This window comes from Patella vulgata, chromosome 4 (genome assembly GCF_932274485.2).
Source record: "Patella vulgata chromosome 4, xgPatVulg1.2, whole genome shotgun sequence".
Taxonomy (NCBI): Eukaryota; Metazoa; Mollusca; class Gastropoda; family Patellidae; genus Patella; species Patella vulgata.
The window spans coordinates 62,015,336-62,042,712 of NC_065882.2; the positions used below are offsets into that span (position 1 = coordinate 62,015,336).

Below are 27,377 nucleotides of genomic sequence, written 5' to 3' on the forward strand. Positions count from 1 at the left end.
CTTTCATTTTACTCAAATTAAAAACGTCATTTTCAAAATACTAATACCTTCGATCAACTTTGACATGTTGGCTTACGTGATAACACACGAGTAAAAAATACGAATGGCGACATCTTTTCTGTTCAAATTCAATAATATGAGCTTTAATAAAATATAACAAGAACAACGCTAACGCGGCAATATACGTCCACATTCCTGCTTTCATTAATATGGTATTAATGAAATATACAATGGCTACAACGACTGTAATATGAAAATAGGCAAAGAAAGCTATGTGTTGGGTTTGTTTTACCAAAATTTACAGACTGGGGGTTGGCGATGAATCAATATTAATAGGTACATCCCAGTTATTGAAATCTGTTCATAATTGCAACCTGTAGAGTATTTACAGACAAAAAATTAACAAATAAAAGGGGGTGTGACACCACCACTTGGGGCCGGGACATGCACCAAAATAAAAAGTTATTATCCTCGCGGTATAAGGAATAAATATGCAAAGTTCCATGATTATCCATTCAGAATTCCAGTCTGTAGACAAAAACACCAAAATTGGGCGTGGCTCTGCTCTGGGGGTTGGACATGGACCAATATAAATAGATACAACGCTATGATGAATCATGTCGAATTGGATCCAAATCTGTTAATAATTGCAACTTGCAGATTATTCATTATTAAATATTATTTTAAAAAAGTGGGTGTGGCACCACCGAAGGGTGGGGGCGTATCATGTGCCAATGTATTAAAATCCATAGTTGCTGTCCAAGATTACCACGTTCCAAGATAACCCATGTATACGATAAACACATGTATACGATAAACACATTGGGCTGTAAGGAATACAAATGTCAAGTTCCAGGACGATGCATTAAGAATTGTGGCCTGTAGGCAACACATGGATACGCAAAGATAAAATGGGGTTTGCCTCTGCCCCTGGGGATCTGGCATTCACCAAAAACAATAGGGATAGTTCATAGGGTATAAGGAACGGGCATAAAATGTTTCAAAAGGCGACACACAGACACAAGCAAACGTTAGGTGTGGCTCTGTCCCAGGGGGTCGGACGTGCACCAAAAATAAAAGAGGTTACCCCTATGGTATAAGGAATTAGTATGATGATCCAGAATTGTGGCCTGTATACGATTAACACAAAATATGGGCGTGGCTCTGCCCCTGGGGGTCGGGCATTCAACAAAAAACAATAGGGATCATCCTTAGGGTATAAGTATGCAAAGTTTCAAAGCGATCAGTTAACACACAGACACACACTCACACACACGCACACACACAGGCTTACAGGAGCGACAGCAATATACGTCCATCTGGTTCCACTGACTAGGCGAGACCAGAGTATATATAAGTCTCTGTACGAGACCATGCCGGTAAATGATAGCTTTTGTGGACCCTGGGTAAACACTACTCTTGGTCACGTGAAAACGTGAGATCGGAATCGAGCAAACACACATATAAAGGGAGATAACAAGGTTTTTAATGTGACTTAAAAAATGGTCATTCAGGACTATCTCGTCCATCTCGTCCATTATTCTTTCAAAAACGCTAAACAACAAAACAAATGAAACACAAAATATATTAACAGCGGTTCCAGATATAAAATGAACTACATGCAGACAAAGGATGCAATTACTGTTTGTTTATCACCCAATAATACATTCTACAGTAGATATCGCCTGTGTGATATATTCATAATCTACTGCGATATCTCCTTAGGAGATATCGCTTTACATGAATTTGATTGGTCAGTTGAAAAGGAACTACTTTTTTTTTATTTTCAAAGAACAGTTCATTTATTAAAAGTAACATTTTTTTTTATTAAAAATGAACTATTATTATTCAATTGATCTTGATGGAAACACTGGGTCAATATAAAGGACTTTGCAATGGTTGAATTGCTGTCAATAAATGATGTATCACTACGCCGTAATGTTCAGTAAAAGTGAAATCTACAGCAAAGAATTATATTTATCTATTTGTGCATGTAAGAAGGGATTGGGTGATAAATAAAATCTCCTACTCGTCTTTTTTGATATCAAAAAATATCAACACTCGTTGATAAAGTAAAAAAAACAACTCGGCAGAGCCTCGTTTTTTGTTACTTTATCAACTTGTGTTGATATTTTTTGATATCAAACAAGACTGGTAGGAGATTCTCTATATATTCAAGACGTTTTCCTGATGTCGTTTCAAAATGTATGGCTTCGAGCTTGAACCAGGGATAGTCTACAGCACGGTAATAAGGAATTGGGAAATATATATATACATCATATTGGCCTCTTCGTAGTGTTTCGGGGCGTTTTGTTAAAAAGGGTAGACATGAATTGCTTGCTTGCTATATTTTGTTTGTATTAAAATCAGAAGTTCAATGTCGTTAGCTTAACTTCCCGTCAACTTGGTCTTCTGGGTAATCTCGTAAAAATATTAACCTTTTCGCTTTCTTTTGATGTTTAGATTTAACAAATTTCGAGTCAGGATGGCTTTGTCGCTTAGATGGATCGTCCCGGAGTTCATTTAATAATTGTTTTTGACGAGGTGAATACTGAACAGTGTTATTTATATGAATCAATATTTGTTGAGGATTTACTAATTCACGGTCTGGTTTATCCAAAGTTGTTAAATCTGGGAGAATTTTATTTTTCACATGATTGTCTTCACTCACTGACCCTTCACCTCTCGGCTGACTAATACTCGGGTTAATCGATTCATTTTCAGTAACATCACTGTTCGAAAGTGTTGTGTCGTCTTCTGGAATATCGTGTAAAAATGACGGTTTCAGTTGCATCCTTTTTGCTCTTTTAGGTCTTCTATAAACAGGAATTACTAGATTATCGGTACCATCATTTCCGAAGTCTCCACTATTCTGTCTTTGCCTAGGTAATGATACGTGAAGCTGCTTCTTAAAGTTATTTGATCTATTAATAGATGGAATGGGTGGTAAAATGTTTGAGCGAAGATAGTCCGTTACTTTCGATTTCGGATTCTGTTCACTAAAGGGGTCGCCTCTAATACTATAACCAACGATATCAGTGTTGCCTGTCGCACTAACAAAGCTTATTTTCGATCCCCTCTCTGGTATATCAGTAAATTGTGAAGATGTTCCAGGAAGCGACAATCGTGGTGACGTAAACAGCATGCGATCAAACTCATCTCCATCTAAAGATCGAGCTTTTCGACCGGTTAGTTCCACCAATGATAAGGATTTTCGATGTTGAACTTTTGGTTCTATGCGGTTGAATTTTGGGATATGTTTGGCACGAACTTGCAAATAATCGGCCTTGCTGTCATTTAATCCTCTTCCGCGTGCTTCCTTGAATGTTCGTAATTTTTCAGAATAGGCCAGCATTGATGTGTCGCTTTCTTTAGACGACAGTCGGGATAAGTGTATATTAAAACTTTTACTAGAATTATCATATTTTTTAGAAGTTGGAAGTATGGTTCCTCGCTTTGACGACATAGCAACGAGTGAACAAGTATTTAGCGCCATCTTGTATTTCTTACTCTATTGGTAGTCACATCAACTGCTCCCTGTACATTACCATCGTTTTCATCGCACATCATCTGGAAAAAAACAATGCAAGTTAACAAAATGTAGGATTTTATTAGGCGCTGGTAGTACACCTAATATTTAGTTACTAGCTTGTTTGAATAAAGTGTCTAAGACGACTTTAGTACGTTCGCATACAAGCCTTTAGTAGAGGACCAATCATGTTTGAATTTTGCACTGTGAGAGAATCTATAGGTTGGTCAGAAGTGCGCTATCGTTACTCATATATAAATATATATTTCTCGTGTGTGCTTTAATATATCGGTCCTATGGAAAGTTGGCTTTTAAGAGCTCCATGAGGACAAAACTCACACTTTTAAAAACGAAATTATCCTTTATTATAATGGGGAATATATAAATGACGGTTAAGATGTACATTGAAGTACCCTTTCCTTTGAATCGGTCTAAATGTAGTGGGCCAAAAGTGTTAAATTTTAAATAGAGTCCAATGTGAGTCCATTTAATCAAAATGGATCATATCTAAGTATGGTTCAAATGTCAAATACTAAATGTCACTAAGCTTATCAAGATTACAGTTTTAGCATTATAATACCATAATACCATAATGAGCTTAAAGCAAATAAAGCGCTATGAGCATACTCTGTGTGGACTAGCGCTATATAAATGATATTATTATTATTTATTATTATTATAAATTTGCTTCATATGGTTGATAATGTAACTTTTGTAGTTAATCGGTTTCAAAACGGGGGTTGCATTCTTTGAGATTCGAACTATGTGTTAATAAAGCTGTTATAATAGTTTCACAACCAAAAAAACAACAACTACAACCCCCCCCCCCCCCAGAAAAAAACAAAAAAAACCAATGTTGTTGGGATGTGTTTATCGGGGGAATGAGCTGATGGGCGGATGGGTCGGAGAGTTGATTGAGGGGTCGGATTCTTGTTATTATTTGGTAATATTAAATTAATGTTGACAAAGATCATATAATTAGTTTACGAATTAAATGCAACTAGAACTCCTAAGGAATACTGACGTGTTTCGGTATGTCACGTCACGTCAGGTCACGCCTTGTCACGTCAACAATCAAGTTACACCATGAATTACTGAGTATAGTAACATCCAATACCTAATAAAGTGCATTCTCGGTCCCCAGTGTTCTCATTCCGTTCTACTCCACTATACAATGGGTTAATCCATAGGGTTTCCACGATTTCAAATTATCTGCCCTGGCCTTGATTGTAGCTAAAGTCAATTAAAAAACAGTTTACGAAACAGACGTTTCACCATCGTTTTTTTTAAGGGTAGATAGCCATATTCATGCCCATTTACTGAATAATTTGTAAGTACTAGTAATCACTGGTTTATAGACATATAGCACGGCGTTTCGACAAGTATTCTCTTGTCGTTTTCAAGCTTTTTTAATGTGCTCAATCGCTAAATGCCATTCAAGGACTAAAAAGAGATGCATTAATATCTAACATTCATAGGTGACCTCTAATTCATTTATATTTAACTGTATTATCAAAATCAGATTTCAATATATGTATAACATCTATATGTTTAATTTTTGTTATTATTATTACTATTCGTTCGTTGTCTGAAATGTTTCTGTTATGTTTATTATTATTGAACTTATACTTGGCAATGTGATTTACAATAACTTGTCTACGATGATACCACGTAGACGTAAAACTCTGGGAACGAACGAACGGTTCGCAATAGAACTCATGAATCTGCTTATTATATAAACTTTCGGTCTTGATTAATATAATATTATATAATTTGTTGTTAAAAAATCATAATCTTGTCCGATAAGAGTTACTTCCCTTAGCCAACTTCCTTTTTAATTAACGATTTATGGGATTGGTCGATAAAAATAGCACAATCATCAAGGGCGGATAACTTGAAAACGCGTCCCCCATAGATAGTGGGGTAGAACGGAATGAAACCGGTGGGGATACCGAGGATGATTAAAGTGGGAAAACCTGTTATTCTTCATAACCGAGCTTTTTTATATTAATTGTTAGTAGACTTCAGGGTCATCATACATACAAAGGTCAAGGGTCATTGAAAGGTTAGGTCACCAGCTGAAAGGTTAGGTCACCAGCTGGAAGGTGAAAAGTCGAACAAAATTCAAAGTGAAACTGGAAGTAAACAAAATCGAAATCCAAAAATCGGCTCCCTAATAATTGTTGCCATTTGGAGTAGGTTCAATACAAAAAATCGGAATTAAAATGGCGGCTGAATATCGATTTGAATGGGGTTTTTTTTGTAAAATCCAATATGGCTGCCAAGTGATTGAACATGTTATCGAACAAGGTCTTTGAAATGAAAATTAATATCTGGGGCTAAAACTACCATAACATCTCACTTTTTGTCTATTTTTAAAATGGAGAGAACTATTCATGTTCGGGAAAAATCGGAAGGCTTCGGTATTTTCCGGATGTTTTCGGAAGCCGTCACAATTTTTTTTTAATATGCCGTTTTGAAGGTATGGATGTGTTCCTTATTCCTACCAAAATGAAATGAAATGGGGTTTAACGTCCTACTGTTCTGCTCCTATACTGGGCTAATGAAGACGGGCATACGCCATACAGTGTGCTATGAGGGAAATTTTGCCCGGGCAGCGGCACTATCGCCTACTCTTATATCGAATTCCAACTGCCAGGGGATCTTTTACGTGCATTCCAATATATACACGGGACCTCGGTTTTTCGTCTCATCCGAAGGACGAGACAGCTGTCCTTGTCAGGCCCTCCGTTCTGCACCACTGACAAGGGGAAACCACGTCGGAAAATCTGGCTAGCGAGCCAGCGTCTTAACCACCTAACCACCTAACCACTTTCGCAAATCTTTGATGCTAATATTTATCGAGCGAAAAACCGTCAGTCAGAGTCAAAGAATCCAAAAATGAAAACCCGAAGAAGATCCGTTGATAAGTAACCGAGATATGGGCAATCTGAGATTATTTTTTGTCCCATCCGTAAAACACTTCATGTTTGTCAAAAATGACAAAATTTATATTTAATAAATGGATCCACAGAGAACAACCACATCTACGTTGACGAATGTTTGCACCATGTACAGTTTTGGCTGCACAAACTGACTTAATCCCCATCCAAAAATATAATAAAAACACGTGTAAAAATCCTGGAAAGAGGAATTATTGTAATTTTTTTCTTATCATATCATTGTGTTTTCTAAGTATGTTGGGTTTTTTTAAGGTGTTGTCATTTTATATATCATCTAATATCCGACACAACTTTTTATTTCTTTGGGATGTTCATATAGATAAGAATTTGAGGGGTATTTTTTTTTTGCTATACGGCCAGAATATACTATGATACCACTGGATCTAAATGAGTTGAGTTTCTAATCTAGCTTTTCGTAAAACTCAATGGAATGTATAGCCCCCCCCCCCCAAAAAAAAAATAAAAAATAAACAAAAACATGATGAAAAGGTCAAAACACAGATGTCGCGTCTGAACTAGTACTTTTTATGGTATTTCTAATAACCCCAAAAGAAGAGTAGTTTGATTAACTATTTCAGCCCGATAGCTAGAGTGAGTCAAAACAAGGTCGTTTTAGGGATACTCAAAGAACACTAGCCTTCACTCAAAATTAATTTTGGGAATATGCACTAGTGTCATTTTATAAAACAACTGTTTAAAAACTTTTTAATAAAAGATTGCCGCTCTTTCTTAACAACAAAATATTTGTCTGAAAAAGATTTCTGCCGTACATGTCTACATTAGTTGCGCCAACTTTGAAATTTTGACCTTGAAATTTAATCGCTATTTTCTGAAAATTTAAATTTTGGAGATAATGTTTTATATTTTGTAAGAGCAGTATTAATCCCCGACTTAACTTACAATGACATCCAACGTCATAGACGCACCTCGGTTTTCTTCGTTTTCAATCCTTAGTATAAACCAAGAATGTTACAATCCAATCCTACATCCGATAAATGTGGGTCAAAAATCTGTCAGGTGTAAACTGTCAGGTGTGCGTTTAGAGAAACAACAAAGATGTGAAATCGCTGTTTTATTTGATTATTCCAAAGATTTGTTATCTTTAATTTAACGGACTATTGTTTAAAAAAAATCTAAACATAACCGTTATCCTTTTCCTAGAAAATAGCCGCCCAATACTGTAAATATAAAGAAATGATAAGTAAGAGAAAAACAACAACCTACCTTATAGGACAGACAAAAAACGGCTACAGTATAAAGTATCAGAGTTACTGATATAAATAAAATTGACACAGTTTGAGTTGATATCCTTTTAAAACGCGGTCATTAATTCTATCCAAAATGTCCACAGCTTCTTTGTTTAAAAAAAAATAACTCCAAAAGAAACAAATATCCTCGATAAACCAAATATAACGTTACGCAGTAACACAAAACAAAAACTATATATATTAGAACCTAAAGTGGCATTCATGTATAGAACGTTTGCTGTTATATTATCTACATAATATAACCTTGCCTACGTCACGTTGCACGATTAATTTCCACCCGACTTGAATGATTTCTATTTGATAATCAATTAAACTCTTAATCTAAATCCACACCCCGCCTCTATTTATACGTCATATAACCTGTAACCTGTACGAGTTCTTATCTAGATGATATACACGCATGTATAATAAGCCGGGTAGAAAGAAATTAACTCATTATACTGTACAAATAGTTTTAGACAGCTTATTACCTTATGTTGTAAATTGTACCATATCCATAGAGACGATAAACAATTTTTTTTTAATTGGAATGTCATAAAATAAGTGTGGAGAAATAGCACACGAGTGCCGAAAACAAGGTGATCGTGTGCCAAATGAACATTTTGCAGCGAGCAATTAGTTATTTTACAAAGACCTAAGGTGTAAAAAAAGAAAAAAAAAGAAGAGAAAATGGTGTACACTATGTAAAATTAAACCTCAATATCAAAATGAATTGCCTAGCAATGGCACATACGCTCACCAGTTGGTCTGTTGTTGCTGTTTTAATGTTTTGGGGGTTTGACAAGAATATCATGCAAGTTTTCTGTTTAAATTTCAAAATGTCTGAGTATGATTACAAGGTTTCGATGACAGGGGCAATAACTCAAAGTAATTGATGGGTGACTGAATTTCAATACCTTCCAACTTTATAACTAGCCAAACCATCCAATCAAGTTTACAAAAAGACCCAGGGAGTGGTACAAAGTTTTGATTTCAAGGACAATAACTCTGCAAGTTATGCACAACTTTGAATATCGATAGGGTTCATCGAATAGTCAAAACGTAACTTAAAACTGTTAAAAACATGTAGAGTGATATATGCACGCTCCATCCTTATATGGAGTACTTGGGTAAATCCAAATAGCTTGAAATAAAAAAACTTTGATCAGTAGAGCGATTATAAAAATTATGAAGACAGGTGGACAGGGGCGACGACAATACACGACAACATTGTAATTTGTGCGCATTTAAATCTGTAAGATTCGTGAATGCATGTACCAAAGGACAAAGGGTAAAATCCCTTTTAATAATGTGTGTATAAAGCCCATTAGAAACATTTATCTTCTACATCTATGTGAAACGATATGTGTAAATATTTAGAAGACACACAAACGACCAGTTTTAGGGTGATTGGACTTTTGGATTTTATAGTATACATCTTATCGATTACTACTTATTTTTGCTTCGTTTTAGAGATACATATAGTGATACCCCCCCCCCCCCCCCCCCACACACACACACACACTCTCCCTCCAAGGAAAAAGCCATATACCCTGAACGTATTAAATTCCATTCATTTCGGCATTATAGCATATTTTCAAAATTAGTTTAACAAGGTGTGACATTATTTTGAATTTAAACTTTCAGATAATGGTAAATAAGACTGATTTTCATATTATGTATCAATGAATGGTGTGGTGTTAAATCTGGTACTTCTCCTTTATAACATTTAAGAAGGCTGGTTATATATTACGCATCAATGAAAATAATCAATTTCTGATTCAAAGTATACATGGTTTAATTAAATAGACCGTCTAAATCCAAGGGTGAGCTTAAAGTGTTGAATAGAACAGCACTTTACGAGGTATTGTGTGGAGGTATTAATCCACGGTTTACAAGGAATTAACTGACATATTCAAATCAAAACATATCTATATTAAAGTAAATGAATAACTAACATAATGTACAACCAGTTTTAAACTATATATTATATATCCATCCATTTTATTATTTATTACTCCTGTATTGTAACCCTATAATATATATAATAAAACAAGGCATGACAGTGGGCCCATAATACACGTCGTTGTATAAATCCGTTAGTCTTTCTCTGGATGAATAGTCAATAGATTTTGTTTCATAAAAAAGGTTGGACGACCGATGATTCTTTAGGGTAGGCCCTAAATAAATGGTGAGAAAAATAGTATAGTCAGTCTGATACCTAAATCCTTTCCGAAATACGCCCATAGCAACGCTCGTCTTCATAACAATATTCAAAGATACATTAGTTAAGAGTTTAATAAAGAGTTTGCCATTCTTGTTATAATAATTTAAAAAAAATGATAAAAAAAGAAAATATTGAAAATTTCATTCAAATTACTTCATTATCAGCCAAGTTATCATTGTAGTTTTGACAGGATGTGTGCACAGTGGTAACCAAAGCACTGGTTTTATTGGGACTTAGCCTCGCTTTCCCATTTTTAAATTAAATTTTTAAATGGCGAACCGTTTTAATCTAGTTAAAATCTCGAGTATCCGAAGCCATCGAGAGTCGATTAAGGTCTTGTTTTGTTAATAAATGTCTAATTAATAGTTTATTAAACATTTTGGGTCTAAAGAAAGACCTGCAATAGGCAGATTTAGCTCTTGCATAGTGTATGTTTAATATATTACTTTGAAAACTTATGTTTACTTGTTGACCTCTATCCGGCAGTTTAGTTTTGCTTCCCAAATCCAGACGTTTGCTCCAATCGTGCTGGAAGTCGAGTATGCTTACCTTTTCTATAAAACTTGATAAGTATTAACCATTTCAGGATTTTGTATATATACTTGCATCTATTATTACCCGAGTATACATTACCTTAACCAAAGTTTGTATATATGTGTACAGTGAAATCGATATGATATCATTCTGTGATTTAATTAGAGTTTCAAGAAAACTAATTAACATTTAATTACCCTACATGCCATACAATAAATTATTCATGAATAAATTAATATTATATAACCTATTTCATATAATCACGTTAAATCCTAACATCTACTCGTTTTCTAAACCCAATATTACACGATGTTCCCAAATAAGTTTTCCATAATATGTATTTGGACCAATTCGGAAACCATATTGTTAAAGCATTGTAACTTTAATATGATCTTGATATCTACTCAGGCAGTAAACTATACATTTCTGGTTTACTTTGGAGAGTAAATAAAAACAAATTTCTTATCTTTGTCAGTGACGTTTAAACGTACACGACAATACAAACAGCATACATTTTTAAAGTAATAGTCTATCTAAGAAACCTTTCTATAACGCTGGTCTGTCGAATGTATTTGTTTTAGCTGTGATGTGGGACCTTTTATTTACCCCTTAAATCCAGCTTAGCTCAATAACAATTACAATAACAATAACAATTCTCCTGGTCAGAAGAATTCAGCACTGTCTATTATGTATCTAAGACGAATTTTCTGATCAGGTGCAGCAATGATATACTTATGCATCATTGTTGTACAGATATAAGCTTTCCTTTATGATCTAGGTTTTGACAGTTTGTAAATTTGACAAAGAACAAATGGGTAGTATTGTTATGGGATTTAGATGGTATATCGAGCAAATGACAGTGGTTCTCCACCATTTTTTGCTAACGGCACACCTTGGAACACATAAAAAAAATAGTGGCACACCTGGCTAAATATATATGAAAAATATTTGAATTCAGCAAAATAAAAACATGACAAGTCATAGACGGCATACAAGCGTAGACACAGACTAGTCATGGACACATAATGACTCTAACTGAATAAAGAAAGACACAGCTATGAACTTACCAGTAGACACCAGTGAATACTCAATTGGGATCACGTCGTTTTTCGCATTTTCTTAGTGTGCCGTTCAAAATTGCGCGGCACATTTAGGAAGATCTCGCGGCACACGCAGGTGTGCCGCGGCACACTGGTTCAGAATCACTGTTATATGGGGTGCTATTGTTACGTATCGTAATAAAATAATACTTGTTAAAAGACGTCAATTACTTTTCATTTTAGTGGATAAAAATCAACCTTTCGCTTAAGTTATACCTAAATAGAATCTCCCAACCCTCACTTCAGACTTATACATTTTCTTTATTAGACAATAATTATAGAACTTACCTCATGTCGTTATAGTCCTGTACGTGTCAGTGGCATGGGCGGATTTTTTAAAAATAGCCATATCGACAGACATAAGCACAACATATTCCTAGACTGTTGTTGTTTTTATGCTTTCTAGCGCACCCTTTTGTTTATTATACGAATCCTTGTAGGATTTCTTTTCAAGAAAACAAAGAAAATCGACAACTGTATGGTACATAGAGCAGTCTTAAGCCTTAGAGTCGGTGTCATTAATATCTAATGACTATTATTTACATCGGCTAATAAACCATGAAGCGCTATATAATCAATAACCTGTGTATAATCCATTCATAAAGGCCAGAATAGAAATTATTGATACACAATGACACCTTTCAACCAAGTCGTTGTTTAGGGATTCAGGTGATTCTGTGCATGGAAGATATGTTCTTAGTTTGCATCGTATAATCTCCTATGCTAAATATGCACTCCGTACAAAAGCACAAAAACAAAACCGAAATACCTAACGATAGGCTTTAAACTCGTCAACAAATTTAATTAGTAAAGATGTGGAAAGAGCGCCTCAACAATTTTTTAAAAAAATCTTTTTTAATTTCTGGACTAACATATTAATCAGTTCTATTTCAATTATTCGGTTGCACAGGCGATCGGCCATAGGCTACTCTTGTCACGTAAAAGAGATGAATCGTTACCTTGCCATGCCACTTGACTAGATGAGAGACCTTATTATGTAACGCCACTTAAGCCCTACTCGTATTTTTTGATATTTTTTGATATCAAAAAAGACTCGTTGTGAATTCTCTATATATCCGGTGTGTTCAAACTGGGTGCCTGTATTATTAAACCTTATGTACATAATTTTAATTCATAATAGAGAAGGTAGTTAACCTTACTGCATTTTTATTTTAATATTTTAATTTTAATTTTTTTTAACTCTTTATTTGATCTCATTGTTGTTCTTGTTGTTTTTATATTGTTTTGTTATGTTTCAAGGGCAGAATTGTAAAAAGGCCTGGCCTAATTTCTTACCCTAATAAAGATATTATTATTATTATTTGTTGGTGAAACTGAAAGTCGTGGCTAAGATACGTGTGTTTTAATATTATGACATATGAACACTGTTAAATAAACAGCATGAAAGATTGTATCTGAATTGGCATTTTTGAAAGCAAATAGTTCCAATAGAAAAGGTACCAATATGAGGCTGGGTGTAATATGTTTTTTTAGAAAAGAAATGAACTCCATGCTATATGCTCTTTATCGGTGGGCTACATTATTAATTGTCTAAGTTTCCGGCGTGGTTCCCCCTTGTCAGTGATGCAGGACGGAGGGCCTGAGACGAACGGCTGTCTAGTCGTTCGGATGGGGCGAAAAACCGAGGTCCCGTGTACACATTGGCGTACACGTAAAAGATCCCTTGACAGTTGGAATTCGATATTAATTAATTTGTAGTAGGCCTAATCATTGGCTAATTATAACCTCTGCAGTAAAAATAATTAAAATATCTAAATATTATATTTTCATTTAAATATTCTAATGATACTGTTATATTGTTAATGATGTAAAATGTTAAAAACAGGAGAGTAAGGGCCATTTCGTATGTGAAATATCTTTATTTAACGCCCGCTTCCACCGAAGTGAATGATAGATAGATAGATAGATTTTATTACATACAACCCCTTTTTTCGGGCAGCATGTAAATTATACATTACTGTCAGCATGCTAAAAACATTATTGAGGCAGTATGTGCAAAATATAAACCAAAGTTTTGAATATATGTCATAGTCGTTTAAACTAAACGTGAAGAGGTCTTTGAATTGTTGGTTATTTTTTTATTTTTTTTGGGGGGGGGGGGGGGGCTTATATAGAAGTTGGTGCCACATCCCTTATTTTGAAAGTCTGATGCACAAAGTTGCACACTGCTTTTGCCAGAGCAAACGGCGGGTTAAACATGTTTTCGAAAGAAAATGGATAGATTTGGGTCTGAAATGCCCCATAAACAATTGCCTTGCGGAGTTCCTCATAGCGGTTGCATTCAGTGAGAAAATGATACTCATTTTCAACTTTCTGTTGAGGGCAGTCTGTGCAAAACCGCAGATGTGCAGGTATATTCTTGTATCGCCCTCTCTCTATTTCAACGGCATGTGTGCTTAAGTTTAAGGCAGGACATAGCGGTTTTAGTTTTAAGATTTTGAACAGCTTGCAGGTAGGGCACCGTAGCATTGATATTCTTTTTAAACCTATAAAATGTTCTTAGTTTCTGGGTATCTGAAGAGCAAAGATTGGCATAAACTTCATTGAATTTATCTTCAAGGCATTAATTAGTAATTTCATTTGATGATGGATTGAAAGATGATAATATATTAAAAGTATTTAACAATTCAGCAATGGCTGCTGTCCAAGAGAGTTTCGGGTTAATGCACGCTAAAGTAATATCCTCTTTAAAGAAAGAAAAAAGAATTGGGTTATTTACACTGAGTTGTGGGTTGGATAGACGCTTAAAATATGAAAGCATTCTACGATACACATCAACTTGTTGCGGGAATATTTGGGCTTCGGCTAAGCAGCCAATATTTGATGCCTTTGTAGGTTGCGCTAAAATGGGTTTTCAAATTTTTATGGTGATTTTATTTAAGTCTAATTTATCCCATGATATGCCAGACAAGTGCTTCGCCTGACGTGGTTTTCGATATAACGGTTTTGTATTGCAGGGGAACCAACTCCATTTAGTGATAAAACTCTTCTTTGATGAAGATAGACATTATCCCTTTTCCGGAATGACAGCCAATAGAAAAGCCATATTTTGTTATGGCGCCAATGAGAAATACTTAGCGGTAATTTTGTAGTATTTATTGGTTGTAATAAATGGTAAATTGGTTAAAAGAAAGGTAATTAAAACGAGAAAATACCGTATTTTTCCATGCAGACGAGGTAGAATTCGCAAAATTCAACTCCATGGGGCAGAATCGAGACAAAACCGTACCGGACGGACGAAGAAGAGTTGCATCGATTGAGAAACTGTCTAATTTTGAGCTTAATGAAGTTAATGAAACTCTAAAAGATAGCATAAGACTAATTATTAATAAATTATATGGTTGGTAGGTGGGAGGGGGCAAATATTTCCCAATATGTCATTTGTTTAAAAAATGGCTAGACCTACGGTACGGTACTCTAACAAAAAATCCGCCCACTCCCCCCATATGAATTCCGAAAAATTAAAGGAAATAGGGTTTAATCAGATGGGGGTCATTCGGGTGAATTATAATCTTTTATTATCCAGAGTATAGGCCCCTTCAGAGTATAGGCCTACAGAGTAAAGGTCTCATGAGATGAGAACGAAAACAGACTATACTAAGTTTACTATTATTACAGATATCGAGCATAAGCATAGGGATTAGGGATAGCAATAGAGAGTAGCATTACTTTCAGGTCCCTCCTCATTTCGGACTCAACACAGAAGACCTTTCGGACACACTCACACAGTTTGACGACTGTTTGGACTGAACTTGGTGACATTTCGGACTCAGTCTGGGACGATTTTATACTCAGATGAATAATTAAAAGACTTGAAAATTTGTGTGATATGGTAATACTAACACTAACAGCTGTTTTTTTTTTTTGTCTTATGTGAAGCTGATAGTTGTCTTTTGTTCTATTTAATTGATTGGCAATTGTTGAGACCGCTACCGGTAATAAAGAATTAACACTGCTTGTTCTACATATAGGCCTATTTTATTTTGTTTCATCGACGAGTATTGAACTTGCCAATAAAATATTGTTGAAAATTTGTGTATAACTGTATATTTAGTAATTCTTCAATGTTTTTATACGTCCACATTTTCATGAATATGGGATCGTAACTTTCTGAATTATGGCCCTTGATTGTACGAAATATTGCATTTTTAGCTTACGCTCCCTCTAGAGGTCACAAGTTTTATCCGATTGAAAAAAACGTTTGAATATATCACTGTTACACCCTAATGATGGCTAAGTTCGAATTTCATGAAAATGGGACCAAAGTACTGGACAAAATGGCTGCCCCTTCGTACGCAAATAGTGTAAATATGGTATATCAAGGTTGTGGACCCAGAAGTCACAATTTTGACAATTTTGATTCGATTTTGATGAAACTTGAAATCTGTCTTTATAACCCAAAGATCTTGGTTCTTTTCGATATTCGTGCATATATATATTATCGGATTGTAACTTCCTGAATTATGGCCCTTGATTGTACAAAAATCACTTTTTTTTAGCTTGATCTCTATCCATCATTTGCAAAATGTTGACGTGTCTTGCCTGGCAGCCGCTGTTCTTTTACATGCTAATGTTTTTGATAATTTTGAAAGCCCAAATGTCTTTTATGTAAGTCAAAAAAATAATTACTTTAGGGGACGATGGGTCTATGTAAGATCAAAACATGATAATGAAAGGTATTTTCCCAGTCATTATCAGCCGATGGCGTGATCCAAATGAATTTAGAATTGTCTAGTAAGTCAGAAATTTTGCAGAAATATATTGTAGATTCATATCATGCAAAATTGCAATCAAGCCTGAAAATAGGGAGTGGTTAGGCTACTTGCCATCCGGTCTGGTGGTGGGTATCCTTGAAGTCATTTGCCATCGAAATTAAAGAATTAACCTATATTGTTCTAAGGGTATCATTCTAGGATAACGTACTCACCATTTTATGTATACTTACATAGATATACTCAACTAGCTGATACTGTCTCCTTAGCATGTTTGAATTTCCTGAAAATCAGACCTAAACTTCCCATCAAAATGATCATCCCCCCCTTTTTGCAATTAGTGTAAAAGTATGTAATACCAAGGTTGTGGGCCCTCTTTATCCTATTTTAATGAAACTTCGAGATTTGGAATGTAGATTATAGCTCGAGATTGTACTTAAAATCACGTTTTTAGCTTGTAGAAACTCTAGAGGTCACAGTTTTTATCTGATTTTGATGACACTTAAACATATATGGTTATATCCCGAAGATGAAGATCTCGTTTCCTTTCGATATTGATATGTCGTATCATAACCTCCTGACTTATTGGTCCTAATTGTATGGAAAATCACTTTATTATCTTGTTCTTTTTCCATCTTTTGCAAAATGTGGACATATCTTGCCATGGCAACTGGTTGTTAACAATTATAATTTATTTAATTTTTAGAGTTCAGTATGGCTACTGACAGTATGGGTGGCAATTCTAGTTGTAATTTGTCAAGAAAAAGAAGATGGCTTTCATCACAAGATGAAGGAAAGAAAAGGTAGTACTCTTACACATTTATGACTAAATTACAATTAATTTACATACCTCTTCTCTGAATGTTCAATAGTCTACAGAAGACCGACAAATTTACAGAAATTCTCTTTCTTTCTTTTTTTCTAGATTAAATGGAGAGCTGTCTCCAAGAAAGAGAAGGAGAATGAAATCAGTTGAATCTCCAAATTCATCTCCACTAAAGAGTCCATTTGTCTCAGACTCTGATGAAGCACCTACATTTAGAACTAAGTCATTTTATCGATCCAAGGGAAATTCAAAGTTTGCTGCCATTACTTCTTCCACAAAAGAAAATCGGCCATCACCTCTTAAGAAATTAACACCTCGGAGAACCAGTAGTCGAATTCAGTCTTTGACATTGTCAGAGAGTGAGTCAGATCATACAGTTTCAGTAAAGACTGCACCAATTAAGAAAGACAACTTCCGATCTAATAGGTTAAAGAGCATGACAAGTTCTGATAGTGAATCTGAGCCCAACTTCGTCAAGGTATTGCGATCAAGGTCCAATAAAATTACTGAATGCTCAACTGAGTATGATTTCCCCAGTGTTATTCCCATTATTAAAGATTTGACTATTTCAGAAAAACGTAAGGCATACAGTGAAAGTAAAATAAATCCAAGAACAAACAGAAAGACAATAACTCACACACCACCCTTAAAAAAGAATTCAGGAAAGAAATTCTTTAGTGCTAAATGTCCTTTAAATTCCAAGTCGGTTGGAAGTGCTAGTGTTATCGTTAGAAAAGGCTTTGATTTAAAATTTGTTCCAAGACGTATTAGTGACCAATTCTTAAATGCCAAGTCCAAGAACAAAACTCCCAAATTGTTGAATAAATCCAAAACTTTGAAACAAAAAGAGGCCAGGGCATTTGTGAGAAAGTTTAGTTCTAAAAATATTGACGAATGTCATAGTGCTACAGCTACATGTATTTCAAATAAAAATTTGGATCAGACTGAAATTTGTATGAATTCAAATCCATCTCCAAAATCGATATCATGTATTTCTAGTGATTTAAAAACAACTGTTACATCAGAAGAAACAACTGAAATGGTTTCACAAGACTCTGCTGTCGTAATAAGCATCTCTAATGAATCCTATGCTGATTCTGTTGGATATTTACCACCTCTCAAGTCACCAGCTAAACCAGAACAGCCTTTTTCCGGTTCCCAGGATTTATTTTCTGATGCTGTGTCAGATATTTCAATGGCCAGTTCATATGCTTCTGGACCCTGCGAACGAAAACTTCGATCTGGGATCACATACAGTCCATCTCAAAAACAAAATCAGTCCGATGTTTTGAACAGTCCATCTCGAAAAAAGTTTCAGTTAGATATTTTAGACAGCCCCTCTCGTAGAAGTCTTCGATTAGATGCTATGATGAATAGCCCAAGTGCACAAGGGTTAAGATCAGACACTTTAGAAAGTCCATTGAAGAGAAAAGTGTTAACCCCATCTAATAAATTGTTAAATAGTCCTTGGAAAAGTATTTTAACTTCTGAATCAATTTTGAATAGCCCTGATAAGAGAGTATTGAGATCCGAAAGTCCCTTACGGAAAAAGTTTGCTGAAAACTGCCCACCGGTCAGTCCAGTGAAACAAATGGGGTGTAATGTGTCCAGCACTAGTCTTAGTTTGCCAGTCAAATCGATGTTTTCAGATAAACCATTATTCTCCATATTTGGAACTCCTGATCAGAGAAAATCATTAAAAAATATGGTTCCTAAAAGGTGAGTATAAAGGCCCTTACATGCTAGAAGATTGCTTGAATATAATTGCACCATATGTTAGTCCAGAAATGACTTAGTTTGTATTCAGTGGATGTAAGCATTTATTTCTGTCTTTGCCCTGCCATAACATGACCCAAAATACCATTCCTGGTAACCTCACATGGCTTTATCAACACCAAAGGAAACGTATGACATGTCGATGCAGTACATCAGACATGATATTAACATCTGATTTAACTACAATGGATTCGTCAAATATGTGAAAATAAAATACAAGCTTTTCAAAATGTACAACATGTCTGAATATAGAGATATTAATTTATACTTACATGGTATTATAAATATTTTGATTTTTCAGCCCTTCTGTTAAAAGTATATCACCAGGTTTGACACCAAAGTTGTCTCCTAAATTAAAAAAATTAATCAAAGACAAGGATGGTAAAAATGTTGAACAGTTGATTTTGGTGAGTTGAACATGTAAATGTAATTCTATTGGTCACCTGATTTAGAAGCTTCCGGTCTTTAAATTTCCTCAGGTATTGTCCAAATTAAATGATACATTTAAGATCTATCGTACTGCACATACATGTATAATGGCACCAGAACATTAGTAGCCTACCTGTATTTTATAGTAAATTGACAATTCAATATATACATCTCATCTTAGTCCCAGAATTAATTGTACTGTTCAAAGTAAAATTTGAAATAAATAATCTACATCATTCAAAGTTGTTCTAAATGATGCCTGGACCTGATGTGACTGAATACGCAAAATATTCAGATCAATATGGGGCGGAGGCCAGTGAAAGTGTGAAGAAACAGAACGAAATTCAAGTCGGTATTTGTGTAGAATCTCAAGAGAAAGAAAATCAAGTCATATTTGTTTAGATTGTTTAAAACTTAAATTTTAAGAATGTTACCAAATAAACTAAATATCGTTGATTTTTTTTAGTTACTGTCAGACAGTTTGGTAGAATGAAGTTTTCAATAAATATGTTGGCTGTAGAAATATATTGTGTTCTCTAACAGGATAAGCTTCTAACTTTATTATTTAAATCATAGGATGCTGGACAGAAGAAGTTTGGTGCTACAGTTTGTGATGTTTGTGGTATGGTGTATACACATGCTGATCCTGTAGATGAAACAACACATGCCAAGTTTCATATTAGTTTAATTAATACACTCAAATTTACCGTAAGTATACCATGTATTGTCAGAGCTCCTTTGTCTTGCTCCATCTGAGTTATTGTAACTTTGTTGTCAGATCAGGAGTACAGATCGAAACAGATTTCTTCAAATTTTACATGGAAAGTAGGCAAAATATCAGCTGTCTGGTCATTATCCTCCTTTCTCGCAGTCTGCTTGTAAAACTGTAACTCTGTCCCACAAAATAAAATGCTTTACTTCTGGGTGAGTGCCTCGGCAATATATGAAACAAACATGACACGAAGATTAAATGGTAAAGTGATTAAAGTAAGACAAAAATTATTCAAGGCATCATAATAAAACACTGTACATACTTTATGCAAATATTTATAAATAATCTAATTCTTTATTTTTACAGGGTTGGAAGAAAGAAAGAATTGTTCAAGAATATCCATTAGATGGAAGTCGAATTATTATGGTTTTAAGTGATGATCCAAAATATTCTACTAAAAAAGTAAATTTTATGCTTATCTTCAATGTGGTCTGATAGATTTTATGCAAAGAGTTTATCTGCAAGTCTTTTCCTAATAAACAGATACAACCTTTAATTTATGCCAAAAATAATAAATAATCAGCACTTTGTTTTATTTAACCAATAAACTCTCTTCGGTGTATCTTAAAATACTAGTAACTTAAATGTAACAATGATCCTAATTAAACAGGCATTATATAAGAACTAAATCTGCCTACTGCAGGTCTTTCTTTGGGCCTTTAATGTTGTATAAATTAGACATTATTAACATGACAAGACCATAATCAACTCTTGATGCTATCGGATGGCTCCGATTTTAATTAGATTATAACGGTTCGGCAATTTACTGATTATTTATAAATGGAAAATTGAGGCTAAGACTCGAATGACCAGGGCCCTGTTTCTGGAAATCTTAACTAAAGATAAAATCCAAATTTTAGTAGATACCTAAATTTTGATTGGCTAAGCACTAAAATCAATCTAATATTATCCAATCAAATTACTAAAATCTGGATTTTATCTTAGTTAACATTTCGTGAAACAGGCTCCTGTACAGTGGATACAATCAATGTTCACATCTTGCCAAAACTACAAACATTGATAACATTGCTCAAAGTAAAGTAATTTGAATGAAACTGTCAATATATTCATTTTGCATTATCTATTTTTGAAATATTATAACAAGAAACTGAATCTTACATGATGCCCCTTTAAGAAATCTGGATAGATAAATTGTTTGTCCTATACTATTCAAAAAAAGTAGGGGATATTTGATTTTTAAGTGTTATTAAAGTCACCTAATGAAACTGACGAAGAAACAAATGACAAAATGAAATGAAGTTCACATTCATCGATTTATTCCAAATGATCGTTAGACTAAGTAAGGCACAGACTGACCATTATAAGGGTAAAATGATACCCGGGGTCAAACAGCAAAGTTACCACAGCATCACAACCAAGTCAGTAACGGGTAAATCCTCCTCTGTTTGCCAAACAAGCATTGATCCGACGTGGCATGCTCCTAATGAGACGTCTACGGTCATTTTGGTCCAGATTGTCCCATTCCTGTTGCAACGCAGCAGCAAGTTCTTGGACATTGGCAGGACGTTGTTGACGTTGACGTAACCTCTGTCCAAGCATGTCCCAGACATGCTTGATGGGGGAGAGGTCGGGACTCAGTGCTGGCCAAGGTAATGTGGTGATGTTCTGTTGTTGGAGGTAACCTGTAACGATCCTGGCCCTGTGACATCTTGCGTTGTCATCCTGGAAGATGAAACGGCGGCCATGACGTCGTGCGAACGGCACAACATGGACTGCCAAGATGTTGTCCCGGTAGTACTGGCCTGTAACACGCCCTGCAACAACATGTAAAGCCGTTCTTCCAGCAACAGTGATGCCTCCCCACACCATAACAGAACCACCCCCAAATCGATCATGTCTGATGACGTTAACGTCTTGGAAGCGCTCGTTTCGACGATGCCACACCCTCCTACGTCTGTCCAAAAAATCAACAGTGAACCTTGACTCATCTGAAAACATCACATTGCTCCAGCGTCGATTATCCCAGTGTTGACGATCCCTACACCAACTACGTCTTGCCTGAATGTGATGATCTCTCAAACAAGGGATCACGCGAGGACGTCGGGCGCGAAGGTGACCCCTATGCAGTCGATTCCGAATCGTCTGGCCACTCACTCTCACACCAGTGTCTGTTTGAAGACGAGCGCTGATCTGATTTGCTGTGATGACAAGATTTCTCAAGGCCAAGGTACGGGTAAATCGATCCTGGGCTTGAGTTGTCGCCCTTGGTCGACCTGAGCGTGGTCTGTCCTGTACAGATTGTGTATCACGGTATCTGGACCATAGCCTGCTTATGACAGACTGAGAAACATTCATCGTCCGCGCCACAACCGCCTGTGTTGTGCCGATCTGTAGCATGCCAAGGGCACGTAACCTTTCATTTTGGGTAAGCCGACGCATATCAAAATTTGTTTTCTGGTCACTAAAACAATTAAACTGATGTTTCCACCCTGGAATTCAATGGCACAATGACTGTAACATTCAAAGTCAGAGTCGTGCAAATCTTGGGTTGGACCCCCATGATGATCCCAAGCATCACCTGCATTCCATGCGGTAGCTATTGGTGCGTTTGGGCGTCACATGTAACTGGAAATGTTTCTTCTGTTAGGTTCTATAGTGACTTTTTTCGTAGTCATTTGCATATTTTAGTATTATGCCCCCAAAATCAAATATCCCCTACTTTTTTTGAATAGTATATATACTATAAACATGAATTATCCCCTATATGAAATTAATTCACTTTCAGTTCAAATTGAAATAACCCTCAAAAAGTTTCAAATTAAAAGGTATCTCATTTAAATCTTGACAAGCCACTTTCAGTTCAAATTCAGTTAACTGAAAAGGTTAAAAGGTAATCACATTAAAATTGTCAAAGATTAAGGTCTGGTTGTATTAGTGATACAGCTAAGTTGATAATGTTTACTTACATCAATGATTGGATGTTTTTGATTTTGATTTATGTAGAAGAAATATTTGTTATAAATGTTGTTTTTAGGTTGCTGATATCAATAAGATAATGGGACAAGAATTGGGTTTTCCTGAACAGGCTATGTCTTTTCATTCCAATTACAAGGTAAAGCTTCATTAAAGATAGATTTTTCATCATCTATTTTTTAATTGTTGCTCTTGATCAAATCTTACATAAAGCATCTTTAATAATAGCTTCTGGCAAATTGTGTTAAACATTACTGTTCTAATAACGTATCACCTAAACATTTTAAATCTTTAAGTAGAAGGAAATGTAAGTAAAAGTTCAAGATGCTTTCTTATTCAATATTCCATACATTTTACCAACTCGATTATACTTATATACTGACAAGTTTTATCAATTGTGTTTGTGCCCTGTAAATATACAAGTAAAACGCAGCTGTTCCTGTCATGCTGTGACATTATCTGTGGACCTATGTATAGACTTACTTAAGTCATATCTTATGAAGAATGCAACTGTCCAAATACAAGCTACTCTGAAGATATATGAGTATTATACAATGTAGAAAATCAGAACCATGCAGACAAATCAGAAAAAAAGATCTAGCCTAATTTTAATTAGATTGGAAAAAGCATTCACAATAATTCTGTCACTCAAATTGGCAAAACAGTTGATTGTGAGGATCGCACATAGCATTAAATTTTCTATGTATTTTGTCAAATGTTTCTGCACGTTTTCATCTACAGGCATTTCTTTATATATCGGAGGAGAAGACAATAGAGGGATGTTGTATTGCTGAAAGTATAAATGAGGTATGTGTATTTAATTTTTTAAGAAAAAAGATTTAAAAGTTAAAACTTATTATATGATAAATATAAAGGCCACAATTTACAAGGCATTACAACTACATACTATGTCCATCAAGTGCGACATATACATGGATAATGTCATAATTTCGTGATAAAAAAACTAAGAAGAAATTCATTATTTGCTGACAACTTGTCCATTGATGTTTAATTCTAGAAGAGGAGATGTTTTAGTGCCAAATGCCCTGGTTGTGTTGAGGGAACATTAAACCCCATTAAACAGTTATTTTTGACAAGAATTTATTTCCATATTATATTTTGCAGGGTTTTCGTGTGATACCTGAACAGATTTCATCTGTACCTGTACCAAATGAATGTCATCAACAGCGACCATGGTACTGTGAAACAAAAGCAGAGAAAGCCGATATTGGTATCAGCAGAATATGGGTTTACAAATTAGCCAGACAAAAAGGTATCGGTTCCAGACTGTTAGATAGTGTAAGGTTAGTGGAATCTCAGTATTTTAATATAGCTCAGTTATTCACACTGTAACCCAGGTATCGTTTAATCTTGTGTATCTAGAACTGATTTCTTTCACATTCGTTTAATATCAAATCTTTGTTTAAAAATTTGTAAAAACTGTTTAAAATCACCATAAATCGTTTAATTTGTACTTCTGTCCAGTTTAAAGCTGACCATTCAATTTTGATAATGAGTGTCCAATTTACAAGTGTTTAATTTCTCAATCATTGTTAAAAAATAAACAACCCAATTGATTAATGATGTATAATGATTAATTTTTGAACAGTGATCAGGAAATTAAATACTTGTAAATTGGACACTCATTATCAAAATTAATCAGTCAGCTTTAAACTGGACACATGTACAAATTAGATGATTTTTGGTGATTTTAAACGATTTTTACGAATTTTTAAACAAAGATTTGATATTAAACGAATGTGAAAGAAATTAGTGCTAGATACACAAGATTAAACGATACCTGGGTTACAGTGTCAGCTTACTACATGTTTGCATCAGAATCTACAAAATACATAGAGCAAGGTTATGGGTCTCCTAGAATATGCAAGTGCCAACTTGCCCAGGTATCACATGCTTTTTATACGCCCACATTGAAACATCCATAATTTCTTGTAAACACTTTACACAGACTACATCTATTATCTGATTCTTAAAAATGATGTATGCTGTTGTTATTTCTGTTAATTATTTCTCAAGTTATTACTCTTGCTCACTTTATAGAATCTTCTGAACTGAAATTGATTAGGAAAACAATGCGCAATATTTTTTTGACGTACTTCAGAGCAATGTTATCATCTTACATTCTTTATATTCTCTAAGTAAAATTTTATGAGCTGTTCAGACAACTTTGCTGGTGAGGGACACATATGCATGTATCAATATAGATCAAAGCAAGAACAGTCCTATAATACAATTATAATACAAAATAGCTTCCGGTATTCACTGCTCGGATGACTTAACTGCTATGGGCCTATGTTTTGTTGCCTGGCAACCTAACTCTAATTTAGGGTGTGTCAACTTGGCGAAAATTAATTTGTAAATTTGTTTCTTACAGATCATGTTTTCATTATGGTGGAGTTATAGACAGAAAACAAATTGCTTTCTCAGACCCCACTCCAGATGGAAAGAAATTTGCTACCAAGTATACAGGCTCACCAGCTTTTCTAGTCTATAAATATACTCGATAGTGTCTTCATATTCTTTTTAGGACTAATGTATATCTAAGAGTATTTAGCTGTGTTAATGTTTATTAATTATCTGTAATATTTGTAATCGAGACATGCTTTCCAAATTTGTATACATATATTGTCATCACCGGTGTCTCTCTGTCCTCCCATAGACCACAGTTCTTTTCGGATTATGTAAAATGAGGCATAACAGGTACCTCTATCGAAAATTCTGATTGTTTTGAGTATTTACCCTACCTATACATTCCCGATTATCCACCGTCCTTTACTTTCATATTCATTATGTACATGTAGTGCTGAACAGATGATTTTTAAAACTCCTTGAGAATGCACATTGTTGCATGAGAAAAAATTCTATTAAATTTTGATATGTTTGGTTTGTAAATATGAAACACCTTCTGCTGAGTTATCTTTCAGTTCACATTTCGACAGTTAATTCTTGTTATTTATGTGATAAAAGATAAATTGCTCAATGGAATTATGCAAAGATATTTTTCAGAGTTATCCCCCATTTTCCAAAAACCTTGTTAACCTGACAGAGACTTTATTTTTTAATGGATTTTTTCGAATTTGGTTTGAAGATTTAGGGTCATGTCGGAGGATGAACCCTATCAATTTTCAGTCATCTAAGATTTTCTGTTAAAGAAATATATTATTTGGAAAAGCTTGTGAACAGGATATAGATTTCATTTAAGTTTTCCTTTTGCATAACTTGTCCAACCTTGTGGGTTTTCTCCGGGTCCTTCGGTTTTCTCCCACTGCTAAAAACCCCTAAGTGCTAGCTAATTATTGAAATAAAATTAAACCATGTGTTATTCCCGAAATGACCTAGTTTGTCGAGTGGATGTTAAACCCCATTTCTCTCTCTTTTGAATAATCTGCTGTTGCGAAATAGCTGCTGTGTGGGCATTTATCCACACTTTAAGTGACTATCTTTTTAAAGTAGCTCTATGGTTTTCATTGTTGTCCTAAAAAAAAAAATCAAATAAAAATGTAATTGACAACTGATTTTAATCATATTGCTATTAACCCTTTAACATTTGGTACATTTATATATTGCTATTAACCATGTTTGTTGAAAATTATTATTATTGTATATATTTTTTAAGAACTTTCACAGTGTTTATAAGCTATTAATATATATAATTGTTATTGGAATATATATATACAATGAATACCTGTGTTGTAATATATAATTATAATTGTTATTGGAATATGTAAGCTTGTAATATGTATGCCTGTATTGTAATAAATTTGCTTAATATCAACGTGTTTATATGTTGTGAAGATGATCTGCCTGATACTATAAGTCTTTATGAGTCTGTGTCAAATATATTGATAGAAATATCATCAGAAATGAAGCCTCGGTCATCCTGGATGTGCTTTTTATGTGGAAGTATATTGCCATCACCCCTGTCTTTATGTGTGTCGTCTACAGGCTACAATTCTTAAGTGATCATCTTGAAACTTTACATACTTATTCCTTATACACTAAGGATGATCCCTATTGTTTTTGGTGCATGCCTGACCCCAAGGGTCAGCCACGCCTATTTCTTGTATTTGTTTGTCGGCTACAGGCCACATTTCTTAATGTATAATCTTGAAACTTTGAATACTCATTCTTTGTACCCTAAGGAACATCCGTATCGTTTTGGGTGCATGCCCAACCCCCAGGGGGAAGAGCCATGCCCATTTTCTTTTTGTCTATCTGTCTTAATCCATCGTCTTGAAAAAATTTCATATGAATTCCTTATACCCCAAGGATAATCGCTATTGTTT

General features: G+C 34.8%; 2 protein-coding genes across 2 annotated transcripts; one reads left to right on the top strand and one right to left on the bottom strand.

Annotated features, from left to right (window-relative positions):
- Positions 1–1,542: 1,542 nt before the first annotated feature.
- LOC126817326 (uncharacterized) lies at positions 1,543–11,918 on the bottom strand. The gene is made up of 2 exons (XM_050544193.2): positions 11,889–11,918; positions 1,543–3,570 (listed from the first exon to the last, which is right to left on the bottom strand). The coding sequence occupies exon 2, from the start codon at positions 3,494–3,496 to the stop codon at positions 2,384–2,386; it is 1,113 nt and encodes a 370-aa protein (XP_050400150.1). The 5' UTR covers positions 3,497–3,570; positions 11,889–11,918; the 3' UTR covers positions 1,543–2,383.
- A 2,731-nt stretch (positions 11,919–14,649) lies between these two features.
- On the top strand, positions 14,650–26,812 carry LOC126817294 (uncharacterized). Its single transcript, XM_050544138.2, has 10 exons — positions 14,650–14,755; positions 17,040–17,136; positions 17,259–18,878; positions 19,237–19,342; positions 19,941–20,072; positions 20,443–20,538; positions 23,132–23,209; positions 23,812–23,877; positions 24,196–24,374; positions 25,466–26,812. Exons 2-10 carry the CDS (start codon positions 17,048–17,050, stop codon positions 25,596–25,598), a joined length of 2,499 nt encoding a protein of 832 aa, XP_050400095.1. The 5' UTR covers positions 14,650–14,755; positions 17,040–17,047; the 3' UTR covers positions 25,599–26,812.
- The last annotated feature ends 565 nt before the right edge of the window (positions 26,813–27,377 follow it).

Bases quoted from the DNA above. Each gene is read 5' to 3' on its own strand.
- LOC126817326 (XM_050544193.2), bottom strand. From the start codon at position 3,496: ATGGCGCTAAATACTTGTTCACTCGTTGCTATGTCGTCAAAGCGAGGA.
- LOC126817294 (XM_050544138.2), top strand. From the start codon at position 17,048: ATGGCTACTGACAGTATGGGTGGCAATTCTAGTTGTAATTTGTCAAGA. The intron at 17,137-17,258 runs GTAGTACTCTTA...CTTTTTTTCTAG, and splicing joins CAAGATGAAGGAAAGAAAAG to ATTAAATGGAGAGCTGTCTC. The intron at 19,343-19,940 runs GTGAGTTGAACA...TTTAAATCATAG, and splicing joins ATGTTGAACAGTTGATTTTG to GATGCTGGACAGAAGAAGTT.